This window comes from Notechis scutatus, chromosome 2, assembly GCF_049901735.1.
Source record: "Notechis scutatus isolate UNSWTSFEM ecotype Mainland chromosome 2, rNotScu1.2, whole genome shotgun sequence".
NCBI classification, from domain to species: domain Eukaryota; kingdom Metazoa; phylum Chordata; class Lepidosauria; order Squamata; family Elapidae; genus Notechis; species Notechis scutatus.
Genome location: NC_142010.1, coordinates 254,516,373 through 254,530,734, shown reverse-complemented (window position 1 = coordinate 254,530,734; position 14,362 = coordinate 254,516,373). Strand labels below are relative to the sequence as shown.

Genomic DNA, 14,362 nt, shown 5'->3' with positions numbered 1-14,362 from the left:
TTGGACTTCTTCAAAAGCAGTTCATTTTGATTTGTTTCAAAGGCAACTCTGTAGATGGAAAACACTATGCTATATTATCTCATGCAGAGATTTAGCTTCTAGATCAGGTGTCCAACCTTGACAACTTCAAGACTTGTGGACTTTAACTCCCAGAATTCCTCAGCCAGCAAAGCTGGCTGAGGAATTCTGGGAGTTGAAGTCCACAAGTCTTAAAGTTGCCAAGGTTGGACACCCCCTATTCTAGATCTTCACTTTTTTTTTCAGGAAAAAAAAAAAGACCAAGGTCCAAATCTACTTCCCAGTATGAAATATTTCACTCTTCAGAATAGCTAAAAGGCTGTGACCAATTTGACCTCTTCATCTTTAGCTACACTGAGGGAAACTGTGATTAAATGGTTCTTTGAATAGCCTGATAGTATATTTTGTTCACTTTTGGGCCTGATATAATCTGAAAGGATTTGACAATTATTACAAAGTAAAACAGATCTAATCTTCCTCTTCATGAGGGAACACAAATAATTTTAGATGCATTTGAGATTATTTTGGAAACTGCTGTCTGAAATTTACTACAGAAAGCTATTTGTCTTCTTCCAGCTTTCTCTATACCAGCCTAAATCTGCCAGGGAGGTAATGAACTTTTTATCTATTAAATTCCAGGACTGAAACTGGCATAATCACTGCTGAGGTTCAGTTAGTAACTAAACATTTCTGATGTTCGAGAAAGATATGACGGCACCACTTTTTTTGTTGTTGTTATAATAATGACATTATTGATCGTTTTTGTCTGGATAGGAATGAATTCAAAGGGTTTAAGAGTGTGATCTTTCACCATGCCTCCTCCATCAGAAATGGCTATCAAGAAAAGTGATTTTAGGAAAGCATGTGTAAGACTGCCCTGATAAATTTCCTCATTTCAGTTATTTTTTTTTCCCCTGACTCTCTCATACCTTTTTAGAAAGTGGGCAGCTTTCAATTTCATTTCATTCAAATTCATTTTAGGTGTCTACCTAGGAAAAACAAGGAGTAACTTAAATGCATTCCATTTGCTTAAAATACTTCTATTAAGTGTGTATATATGTGTGTGTACACACACACACATATTCAGATCCTGTTTCTGTGAAGAATGGTCTCTTCCCACATTAACTTTTAATTTTGCTTTAGGCTGATTTCTTTATGGCTACTAATAATAATCGGGTCATATTTGTGAGAAAGATATAATTTCATTTGCATTTATGTGAATTCATGTGGAAATGTGTTAGAAGGTGTTCTTTTCAGCATATAATAAGACGACTACAAAAAGAAAAAGGAAAAAAAACCCAACTACCAGTCTCTTAAGAGGATTTGTAATACCTCTCAAACTAATTGCAATTGTATAGTACATACTGTTGGAGGATTATCATAAATTACTTACCATTTGGGGAAAGCTTATCTTTCGATCCACAACTCCGGAGCTCGGAAAACTTAACTGGATTCTACAGTTTCAGCCCAATAAGAGTGATGTCTGTACAGATTTTTTTCATCTGTCCCCAAAACCTAGTCAGCATCCATCTTTTTTCCACCAACACTCACCATAACTCCACACATTTTTTCCCTTTCTCTTTGGAAGAAGTTTCAAGTATCAGTCCATGGCCTGTTAGGAACTGGACCAGAGGTGGTATTCAGCTGATTCTGACCAGTTCTGGAGAACGGATAGCAGAAATTTTGAGTAGTTCGGAGAACTGGCAAATACCACCTCTGACTGACCCTGCCCTCAACTATTCTCTGCCTCCTGAGTCCCAGCTGATTGGCTGGGTCTTTTTTTGTTGCCCTGCATAGGAGAACAGAGCTGGAAAGCAGGTTAGTGGGGTGGGGAGGGAATGGGGATTTTACAGTATCCTTCCCCTGCCATGCCCACCAAGCCACACCCACCAAGCCATGCCCACAGAACCGGTAGTAAAAAAAATTTGAATCCCACCACTGAACTGGACCATGCAAGCATGTGAAGTTTCAGGATTTAGATAGTGCATGAAACCATCCCCCCCCCCCAAATCCGTGGAAAAAAAGTTTTCTATGAAACCAGTCCCTTGTGCCCAAAAGGTGACCACTGTTGTAATGGATCTATCATTATGGGTTGTCTGTGGAGATTCTCAGTCATCCAGGTCATGATTGTCTCAAAGGTGTGTTTTCAAGAGGCAACTGGACTTTCTGGTTTTTCTTTGATGACATTTCACTTCTCATCCAAGAAGCTTCTTCAGCTCTGACTGGATAATGGGGAATGGAAGGATTTATACTCCTTACAGACAGCTGGTCATTTGCATTCTTTTAGTGAGCTGTGAAGGCCACCTGGAGGTTATATCTGTGTCATCAGGATCACCTGAGTGGTGCAAATGGGCTTCTTGAAACTATTGAAAGAACTGTGTTGTAGACTGGAGATAGATGATGTTGTATCCCCCCGCCCCGCCCCGGTTGAGAAAGGGCTATTAAATTTTGTCATAAATGGCCTCTTTGACCCCTCTTTCAATACAGTGGTTCTCTCTATCTAAAATGTGGAGTTTGCTGTCTTCAAAAGAGTGGCCTTTGTCTTTTAAATGCAGATGGACTGGTGAATCTAGTCCTGATGGGTTTGTTTACCTGTGTTGTGCCATGCATTTATGAAGTGTTTGTTTTGTTTCCCCAATGTACAGATCTACACATGGCTCACTGCATTGTACTGCATAAACTACGTTGCTCAGTTTGTGTTTGGGTGTTTTATCCTTGGGGTGGACAAGCTTCTGCCTTAGTTGTACTCTTGGGTTTGAAGTGTGTAGATATGCTGTGTTGACTGAAGATCCTCCTGAGCTTTTCCAGAAAGGGGAAAAAAACAAACCCAGAAAGTCCAGTTGCCTCTTGAAAAAGCACCTTTGGGACATAATGGGTTGGGGGTTGGGGGTTTCCACCAAATCTAAGTCAATAAAATCCCTTAATCTAGTCCAGCCTGTAGGAATTACTGATGAACATTTTAAAGCCTAATGAAACATAGAATCACTTTGTTTGTGAGATGGAGATTTCAACCTTTATGGATCAAAAGCCGTAAAAGTGTATATGTGCTGAGGGATTTTTTTTGTTTTGTTTTGTTTTTTGACAAATAGCTGTCATGTCTTCCAAAATTGTTCAGAGCCGGAAAGCAGAGATTTCATTATGCTAATAATTACATTGCCTCCTAGCTTTCTGAAGCTGCGTCACCCCATATAGGCCAGAAGCAAATTTTCTAGAAATGTAATTAAAGTTGTTAACTGCAGTAAGACAAGAGAAGACGAAGAAGAGAAATCACAGACAATCAAATCACGCTCCGGTTTTGTTGATAGGCAAAGAGCTTTACAAACAGCTTGCCCTGGATTTTTTTTTTTTTCCTCTGCAGAAAATTAGGAGGCGTAAAGCAAAGTGAACTGTGTTTTTAAGACTGTAAATAGAAAGACTGCTGTTTCTCATTATTAGGGCCACATAAGTAGGTAACATAAAGAGGAAGATGCTGTAAGACTTCATCCATCTACAAAACAGAAAAGAGGAATTATTGGAGAATAGCTTGTCTCAGATCTTAAAGAAACCCTTCAGATAGAGTACAATGTTGATGTGCCCCATTATTTTCCTTATAGGGCCATCTTGAAACTTGGCGAGACATTTAAGGAGAATGAATATAGGAAAAGAGCAGGCAGAGCCTAAGGCTGAGTCAAGCAAGTCATCAGCCTAGATTCCTTATGTTCCACAAACAATCTAAGTCCAATCCCTCTTGAATTCTGTTGACTGTTATCTAGTGCGAATTTAGTGCTGACTGCTATTTGTATAGATTCTAGGCAAGAGCAATAAATAATCTTAACTGGGATTCTATGTGTGGCTTCATTTTTTTGTACCTGACATGGATATCCCATTCAGGAATATCCTACAGGACCACCATCCCCTACCCTCTTCTCTCTCCCCCTCCTACATTTTCCAATTCCTCTCCATAGATCCATATAGTAAATCCTGGGAATACAGATGATGGAGCACATGTGGGAAAAATCTTGCAGTCAGCAGCATAAGAGCTGGCTGGTACACATGTTTATACCTTGCTCCTGCATTCGAAATTTCATAATAAACTGGAAAACAATGACACTTGCACAGTTTGAGCTTCTTCGGCGACAGACCCAAATCTGCAATTGTGCGCAGTTTCTATCTGTGCTCGCCGCTGGAGCGTCCCAAGCCGGCAGGTTTGGGGGCTAAGCCACCCCATAGAGGTGGTGAAGAGGGGGGAGACTGCCAGCAGGGTCGAGGAGAGCTGCATCTCTCCTCCCCAGCTGGCCATTACTCCCTTTCCCGAAGGCGGTTGCAGTGGTGGTCAGAAATGGCCACCTCAAAGAAGAACTCAACCAGAAAAGAATGTGCAGGAGGAAGATAAGAAGAGAAAGTTTTTGGCTGACCGGGTCGAACTGGAAAAACAACAATACAAGGTACCCTGGAATTTGAATTATAAAGAACAACATTGTTCCCAAAGAAGACTTTGAAGCTGCAAATGAGAGAGGGAAGGGAAAGGATTTGGTTTTTTTTTTTTTTCTTCCCTATATTGACAACTAAGAGATTTAAGCAAGAAATCGGCAACAATCCACTTTGACAGTAACAGGTATTTAAGCTGAAAATAAAATGTCAAAGGGATAATAAAGATTTCTGGATTCTCAAAAACTTTTAAAAGAAGGGAAAAAAACAAAAGGGTGAGATCTGGAAAAAGGGAGGAGACCACCTGGAAGTGAAAGGAATTAACAGTGAAACTTTAACAAGATTCCTAAAAGATACATTTTAACTGAAATGTTGTAACAAGATAAGAGAACCCCAGGAAGAGAAAGTGGAAAAAAGAAGCAAGAAGAAACAGCTTTGGATTATTTGGATTACTTGGTGATTTTTGGATTTTTGGCTGTTGGATATAAAGGACTAAAATTATTTGGGTGGTTGTTTAAAAGTTTTTAAAATGATATCACTCTTGGAAGAATTGAGAATGGAACTTAGAAAACAGAAAGAAGATGCACAAGAAGGAAGAGGTTCTTTTGGCTTTGTATTTCAATTTTTAGAAAAGGAGATCCTGAGCTATGAGAAACAACAAGAAGGGACAAAGAAGAAGCCATCTTCAATGACCAAGTATTTCTATGTGGGGAAAAGAAAGGAAAGGGGGGAAAGAGAGTGAAAAATTTAAAATCCGAAAGAACAACCCAAAAAAAGAATAGTTTGAAAAGTAATTAGGAAGAAACAGAAGAGAGGATTACAGAAGAGTGAATCAGAATTAGAGAGAGAAGGGGTCAAAAAGGGAAGAGAGAAGAAGAAGAAGAGGGAAAGGAAAAGAAATTATAAAGGACAGAACCAGGACATAGAGAAACAGGGAAAATATACAAGACACAAAGATAATGGGTGAAAACTTAATTGAAAGGGGGATTCTGCAAGGGTACATAAGATAGTATTGTTATATTAGAAATAGAAATGAACTTTGAAAATATGAAACAAGTGTGATTAAAATGATGGACAAAATACTCATTGTAATGTAATGTAATGTTTAATAAATAAATGAAATAAAGAGAATGAGAGAATGAAATTAGGAAAGGAGGGGAACATTTTAATTATTATAAATGCGTTATAAAAATTTAAATGAAAAGGAATATGAAAGAAACATGAAAAAATTATGGAAATATTATAAGTGTTCCTAGAAGTATGATATCCTATTGAAAAGGAATATTAAAGATGTCAAAGATTATAACTAACATTAATGATAGAGCTGAATTGGAATAGAGTAAGTATTTTATTTATTATTGTTATACATATATTCTCTCTTTAAGAACTTAGTGCATATTTTAAGAATGTACCAAGCAGAATTCGACTGGAAGTTATGTGTTACATTGAATGTTATAATTGTAAAGGCATAAACTGAAGTTTAAATAAGAGTTGAATGGATAAAAATTAAAAGATACAAAGGTGTCATACTCCAATTAGTAACTACAGGGGAAAATTTTGTTTAATGAGAAAAGAAAATATGAAATTGAAACAGGACAGACAAAAGTATAAATATGATGACTAGAAAGGTATTTAAACTTAGAAAAAGATATATATATATATAATTGAATTTAGAAAGGAATGAGATAATTAAAAGTAAGATTGAGAAAACTAAGGGAAGGGAAAAATTATTGAGAAAATATTAAAATAGTAATAAGATATGGAATACAACACAAAGATGAATATGAAATTGAATTTGTGTCTGTATGGAGAAGTGATAACCCGGGACCATGCTATTCTCAAAAAAAAAAAAGAAAGAAATTTTACTTGTATTATGTTTTGTGAAAACCCAAATAATTTTTTTTATATATATATAAAAAAGAAATTTCATAATAAACTGGAAAACAATGACACTTGCAGAAAAATGCATTGTTTTAGGGTGATTTCTTGCAGAAATATGCAAACTTATACAGAACAAAGTTTCCAGAGTAAGAAAAATATACAGAAAATATTTGTACAAACTTTTTTTGGGGGGGGAAATACACTACAAACTAATGTAAACACAGCTAAAATAAGATAAAATAAGATGCACTGCCATCTCATGCCTCTCTATTGCCTTTCATTAATTTAGAGATTTCAATCTGTCTATCAATCATTTATTTAAGGTTGTTTTAAAGTATAGAATACCATATCATACCATCCTTGCATATGTATATTTGTACATGTACTTGACTTAACTCTTTAAGAGTCACTAATTTATATAGGATTTAGTAGTCTATATCTGTGAATGGGAACCAGACATGAAGCTATTGTACAATTTACTTGTAATAAAAAATCAAAATGTACAAACTGGCTATCATTATACATACTGTATGTGCCTTTATTTATTTTCCTTTTTGGAAAAAAAAAAATTCCATCCTTCAAAACTGAATTATTCCAAGACAGTTAATGATACTATAAAATGATAATGTAAAATTGCAGAAATCAATAAATACAGAGCAGCAGCTGAACTAGTTAAGATGGTTTCATGCAGCACCATTTACTACGTTAATAGATTAATATACTAAAAGGGTTTGAGAGGAATAAAAGGAAAAAAAAATATTTGCACAGCACCAGAAAGACAATAAATATATTTTCTAATAGAGCAATGGATTATAGAACTAGGACACTAAATGAAATAATAATCTAGCTACTGTATGTAGAAGACAATTGTTCTGCTGATAAGAGCAGCCTCATGTCTGTTTTATTTTTCAGTAATTGAAGAGAACTTAAGGGAAATGAAAAGAGAAAAAAGAAAATAGCCTTAAGCATTAACGTTCAGTAAACTGAGACTTAATGGCAAGAAGACGTGATTTTATTGAAAATGTTTCCACACCAAGAAAGAATGCAAATAGAAAGTTTGAGAGATGAAATAGAAAATAAATAAATAATATGAAGCACATTTTAAACTCCATTTGTTTGATTTGGGTTTGTTTTTTTTAAGTGACATACTATGTTAGCTTCCTATTAACTTCTACTTCTGCATTTAAAAGCTGAAGTGAATTTCTATTTCTGAATTTCTATTTCTGCATTTAAAAGCTGAACAATGGTACCCACGAAATGGATATTTGAAACTAATAGCTGGATATTAAGATGTGACTTCTTTTATTCTTCTTCTTTGTCCATCTAGTTTATGATTTATTTTCTCCCATCCTCAAAGGGATGCAGGAAAGCAAAACATTAATGGAGATTAATAGGTCCTCATATTGGAATAACATTAAACAAACTCCTTTTACTAAAGCCCCGACAATTAGCCCTTAAAAGCTCCTGCGATTAGAATAATAGGATCAAAATGTTGAATACAGAAAGAAAAGAGTTGGGAGGGATCTTGGAGGTCTTCTAGTCCAACCCTTCCCAAGGAGACCCTATACCATTCCAGGCAAATGACTGTCCAAATGACTTCTTAAAAAACCTCCAGTATTGGAATGCTTACAACATCTGAAGGCAAGCCATTTAATTGATTGTTATCACTATCAGGAAATTTCTCCTCACTTCTAGGCTGGATCTCTTCTTGGTAACTTTACATCCATTACTACTGGATTTGCCCTACAGTGCTTTGGAGAATATGTTGTCCTCAAGGGTGGGCTTCAAAAGTTTTAGCAATGGGTTCTCTGCCCGGTTGCTGAGTGGGTATGGCCATGGTGGGCGTGGCCTAGTCGACCTCCTGAATCATGGTGAGGGAGGGGCATTTTTGCCCTCCCCGGGTTCTGGAGGCTTTCCTGAAGCCTCCAGGAGGAAGAAAACGGCCTCCCCGGGCTCCGGAGGCTTTCCTCAAGCCTCCAGGAGGAAGAAAATGGCCTCCCTGGGCCCGGAGGCTTTCCTCAAGCCTCCAGGAGGAAGAAAATGGCCTCTAAGTCCAGGGGAAGAAATGGCCTTCCGGGCCCAGGGCCCTCCAGGAGGAAGAAAACGCCCGGCTCTGAGGCTTTCCTCAAGCCTCCAGGAGGAAGAAAATGGCCTCCCGGGCTCCGGAGGCTCTCTGGAATGGGCCCATTTCCAGCCTTCCCGAACTTCCAGGAGGCCTGTTTCACACCCTCCCCAAGCCTCTGTGTGGGCCCTGCACTTACCTGCATCCAAAATGGGCCACATTCCTGGGAGGGGAGGGGCAGGGTGGATGGGGCCAACCAAGAGTGGGATTTAGGGGTTCTCCGAATTGCACAGAATCTTACTTATGGGCTCTCCCGAGCCCCTGCAAAGTCCCAGCAGGCCACCCCTGGTTGTCCTCCTATTCTTTGTGAAGCCTCTCAAATACTGGAAGGTTATTATCATATCACCTTTAGTACTTCTCTTTGTTAGATTAGACATTCCCAGTTCATGCAACCATTTAACGTATGTTTTGACCTCCGGACTCTAATCATCATTATTGCTCTTTTCTGCATTCTTTCTAGAACCTGAACATCTTTTTTATATATGGTGACCAGAACTGAATACAATATTCCAAGTGTGGTCTCACTCAAGGCAGTATATAGCGGTACTAATACTTCATGTGATCTTGATACCTCAGTTGATGCAGCCTAGGTTTGCATTGGCTTTTTGGATGGTTGCAGTATACTACTGACTCATATTTAAATGGTTGTCCACTAGAACTGGCTGAGACTATAGCACAGGCATCCAAGTCTAATTCTGATAATGACAAAATGGGTGTCACAAAAATCACAGTGCAAATTCTTTGCCCTTTTATAACCCCATCACAGTATTATACTCAAGTAAGTAAGGGGTAGATTTTGACACTCACTACACCTGATGGATGCCTACTGGAGCTGCGGTGGCACAGTGGTTAGAATGCAGTACTGCAGGCTACTTCTGCTGATTGCCAGCTGCTAGCAGTTTGACAGTTCAATTCCCACTGGCTCAATGTTGACTCAGCCTTCCATTCTTCCAAGGTCGGTAAAATGAGGACTCAGATTGTTGAGGGCAATAGGGCAATAAAACCATTTAGAGAGGGCTGTAAAGCACTGTGAAGCAGTATATAAGTCTAAGTACTATTGCTATTGCTATTGCCAATAGCCAACAAGTTTAAACCCCTAACATTCCCTATTCCTCCAATCCCTCTTTATTATGACTTAACTTCTTACATTCTGATCATCATTATTGCCAAATGCATTGTGAGAATGCTACTTTGAAACAAGCATCTACTAAAGAAATTGCTCCATTCTATCACAACCTGTCTTCTTTTAATTTAAGATTATTATTTTATTTTCCTGTTTGGCATATGACTGTTACCAGGTTTGATTTCTCTGAAGTTGATCTGCTGTAATCCTGTTCAGATGTGGAGGTATCACTTCTGATCCTACTACTTGGAAGAGACCATAGTATTTATTTATTTAAATACACATTTATTTACAGGCTGCTTATCTGAGTTCCACAGTCTGAAAATTCAGCTAAAAGTTCACAAAATTCATGAAGATGATTACGGTCTAGCCAAGCTGTAAACTGAATATTGAGTAGTGTTCAGTATCATTTTGCATAGATATGGACTTGGTGGGGAAAAGGTAATTTTGACCATTCAAAGATGCACACTTAATACATTTAAACAACTTCTTAAAGAAATTTTATCTTTATCTAAGTTCTCACATCAGCAGCTGCAGGAATTCAGACAATATGAATTTAATTTTTCTCTTAAACAAGTCAGCTGTCTGCCTGCTGCCATCAAATACAGCTGAGTTATGAGAAGTCCTTGGTGCTCTTTGCGCTTGCTTTTTTTTTTTTTTTTTTGCAGACATTTCATTAGCCAACTAGGCAGTGGTGGGATTCAGCCAGTTCACATCAGTTTAGGAGAACCAGTTGTTAACTTTCTGAGCAGTTTGGTGAACTGGTTGTTGGAAGAAATCATTAAGGCAGAGAACCGGTTGTTAAATTATTTGAATCCCACCACTGCTTGAACTATGTCACATCATCAGTGCTAATGATGTTACCTAGTTTGGGTCATGAAACTTCTGCAAGAAAACAAGGAAGCTCAGAGACCACCAAGGGCCCCCTCTCTGAACTACAAATATTCTCCTTTATTAGCTCAGTTAAGATTCATATTCTAAGTCTGCCCCTTTAGATCAAAATGATCAAGGGCAAGGTTTCAGATCTAAAAGTGCACCTTGGTTCCTCCATGTAACTGAGGTGAATTTAACTCAGATGAAGACTTGCCCATGATGCCGTTTTTCAATCATTGGTTAAGCTTAACTTTCCTGGTTTCTTTCATAGTCTTTGCTAAGTTTCATTTAGCTGGGGAGGAAACTCCATTAGTTAAACTGCTGAGTTATAGGTTCTCTCCAAAATGTTTTTTTTCTTTGCTATCTTTATGTGCTACAATCAAACCAAAGTGCTTCTTAAGGAGGAAGTTCTGGATGCTGAATAAGTTAAATCTAGTCCCTAATAATTTTAGTTTCTGGGAAACTGAGTCTGCAGCCAGTAAAACATCTAATGATCTCGGACCTGCCTAACCATTTTTGAACTTTCTCTCAGCTCTTCAACTACAAAGCCAATTAATTATCCTAAGAAAAACATATCTACTTTTGTGGCACAGGGCAGAAAACAATGAAGTATATTCCACAAATTTTGTAGGGATGTATGCAATACATTTATTCTGCCCCTTTTAGTAAATTGTCCAGCCTACCCAGGTGAATTTTTTCTCCCCTGATCAGTTACAGAATCTGCTTCTGCATGTTACATAACATAAATTTGCCCAATGGGTCTTACAGCAGTGTTTCTCAGCCTCATCATCTTTAAAGTATATGGACTCCATCTCCCAGAATTCCCCTGCTGCACATCTTAAAATTGCTGAGGTTGAGGGGGGGAAAATGGTCTCCAGAGTGTGTCCACAGATAATGAAGAGATCTCAAATACCAGCAGGCAGTCTGTCTCCCCCAGTTGTACTCGATAAAGTACAGGTGCTTTTATTTGGCTGTCTTCATTTATTATTTATTATATTGTTTGCATCATTTTTTCCTGGTCAGCTTTTTAAGCTGCGAGCTTTTGATGATGATAATAATAATAAATCATTATTTCATTTCCGGTCCTTTCAAAGTGTAGAGAACAGGTTTTTGTATGATATAATTTCAGATGGGTAAATAGTGCTATTGCAACCTTAAAGTCCTCTCTTCATAAAGCTCTTGGATACCAGTAATTTCCATTTTTCCCTCAGAGGATTCAGATTGAGGTCTCCATACATCTTCACAGAATTTGTTTTGAACCTTTTTCAACACTTCTGAATCCTTCTTCAAGAAGGTTCTCAAGTCATTATGGAAAATATAAAGATCCCGAGACTGAATCTTGTGGCACCTAGAGTATTTGATGCCTCTTTCCAATACAATCAGGAACAAGCACTTTTAAAGTTTTCAAGTCAATGGTAGACCCATCTTGCAGCCTCAGCCTATATTTAATTAGGTTGCTCATCAGAATGCCCTGTGGTACTTTGGCAAATGCTATTCTGAAGTCAAGATACACGATGTGCTATAATGTCCCTTGTCAGTCTTCTCCTAATAAGACTAAATACTCCCAGTTCCTTCAATCGCTCTTCACAAAGTTTAATTTGTAGTCTCCTGATAATCCTCATTACCTTACTCTGAACATATTCCAATTTGCTTAAATCCTTGTTAAAGTCTTTCTGTGTAAAATGGAATAGTATTTATATCAGATTGATTGCTCTGAATCACTTGGGTCCTCCTTCCCTGCCTCTTGCTCTGGAAGATGGGAGCAGTATTTATCTTTCTCCAAACTGTATTTATTCTGTTGTCCAAGATTTCACAGTAAAACTTGGAAGTCATCATAGATGCTATTGAAATTGATATGGCCAGTAGTAATAGTTGAAGTAATACTATCCTAACTTTATATCTCCCTTTTTATGACCCTGTAATCCCTTAATTTGGGATAGAGTTGGGGTAACTGAATGGACCTGAGAATTTACTGGCTGGGTGCCCTTCCTAACACCATGTGGAGTTCACAGCAGATTTTTTTTTGTGTGCCCTAGGAGAGAAATATCTGTAGCTACCTAGGATTGAACTCTTAGCCTTTTGAATGGGAGGCAAGCATCTTCACCATTAGGCCACCATGTCACTCAACTTTATATCTGAACTGTTCCTGTTTATTCTTTTCCCAATACAGTGCAAGTTCCTGGACCAGTAGAAAACCTCCAGGCTGTTTCTGTCTCACCTACCTCAATTCTTATCACATGGGAACCACCTGCCTATGCAAATGGCCCCGTGCAAGGGTACAAGTTGTACTACACAGAAGGACCAACTGGGAAAGAACAGGTGAGGAAACAAATGCATTTATAGCAGTTGAAATGATAAAAATGGAATGAATAAATCCCAGAAAGGTGGGATCCTTTCTAAATTTGTGTGTTTTATCAGCATCCCCATTCCCCCCGAAGAGAGAAATTGTGATTCTTTGATGTAAGCTATGCATTATCAAAATGTGGGCACTTAGTGACATCAGAGAAATTTGGCAGAAGACTGTGCCACAACATTAACTTGTAATTCTTGCTCTTTCTGTGTTTCATTATTCAAACAGGAAGAAACAGATTCCTTAGCAGGAATGTGTCTCTAGTTACTTTGCTAGAGATGGGGATTCTCTGGCTTTTATTGGGCAAATTTTCCCAGGTGAATACAAATTCCATTCTACATTTTGTAGGGGGTATTTGGTCCATCATACATTACAGGAAAAGTATTTACTGTAACAACATAAAAATATAATTTCCCTGACTTAGGACACATTCCTACCACTGCTGTTTCTTAAGCTGCAGTCTTTAGAATTTGGATGTATCCTGACCTCTGACATATAAAAAATATTATATGTGTAATAGCGTTTTGCCCATTTTTGTGTACTTTTTAATACCGTATTTGCCGGCGTATAAGACGACTGGGCGTATAAGACGAGCCCCCAACATTTCCACTCAAAATATAGAGTTTGTTATATACTCGCCATATAAGACGACCCCCCACTTGGAGGCATGTTTTTCAGGGCAAAAAGTCATACGCCGGCAAATACGGTAAGTTGTAACACTTGGGGTATTCTGGATATAATTCTTGATTGACACCCCCACCTCTTTCCCCCAAACTTACAAAGCCACCAAAATGCTTTAGAGAGGCAGCTTCGCCTTTCTCAGGCTGGCACTCAATTCCTCTCCCTTTCTTTGTGACACCGTTGAGCGATCTGCTTTTTTCAGGGGAAAATAAATAAATAAAAAATAAAACTGGACGAAAAACAGTCGAGTTGTTTCTTAATATCTTTCCACCTCCCCAACCAATTTGTCTCCAAGGGTGCACCACACTGATTGCGACATTAATTATTTCAGAGAGAGAGGGTGGGGGGGTGGGGGGAGAAATCTTTGCTTCCTACTGTGGCTTTTTCCTGCGCATCGTTTTTTCCCTTGGCTTTGTGGTTGTTACTTCTTACAGGGAGGGATAATGAAATACCCACGCTGGGAGAAAGCGGAAAGGATGTCTATTTTCCTGCTCACTAACTTTCCAGAAAGCGTCGAGTTCCTACCCTGAGACTTGCCAAAAGTCCAGTTCATTCATTTGCTACCTTTCTCCAATGAGATCCAGATCTGTGTCCACAACGCGCTTAGGATCTTATCTTATTATCTTATTATTATCTTATTAGCCTTGCTCGGTCCGTCCAAGAGAGAAGAAGGCAGACGGTTTTGCGCTCAGGGAGAAAGGAAAAGAGCCTCTCACTCACGCTGCACACTGCCCCCCTCCACCCCAGCAACGCTTAGGAAAAGAGTTACACAAGCATCCTTTCCAGAAGTGAATCGGGGGAGGATTCGGAGCAAAGGCTGAAACCGGGAAGAGAAAAATTCCCAAAGAAAATCGCACGAGCAGCATCCCATTCCTGGGAGAAAACAAAAAAACAAAAACACGAACTC

At 38.4% G+C, this 14,362-nt stretch overlaps 1 protein-coding gene across 1 annotated transcript in view; it reads left to right on the top strand.

Annotated features, from left to right (window-relative positions):
• DCC (DCC netrin 1 receptor) overlaps positions 1 to 14,362 on the top strand; it is a 729,366-nt gene that overhangs the window by 424,947 nt on the left and 290,057 nt on the right. Inside the window, exon 10 of the mRNA XM_087954238.1 lies at positions 12,595 to 12,743. Within this exon, the coding sequence (XP_087810364.1) occupies positions 12,595 to 12,743 (149 nt within the window). The remainder of the gene's footprint in view (positions 1 to 12,594; positions 12,744 to 14,362) is intronic.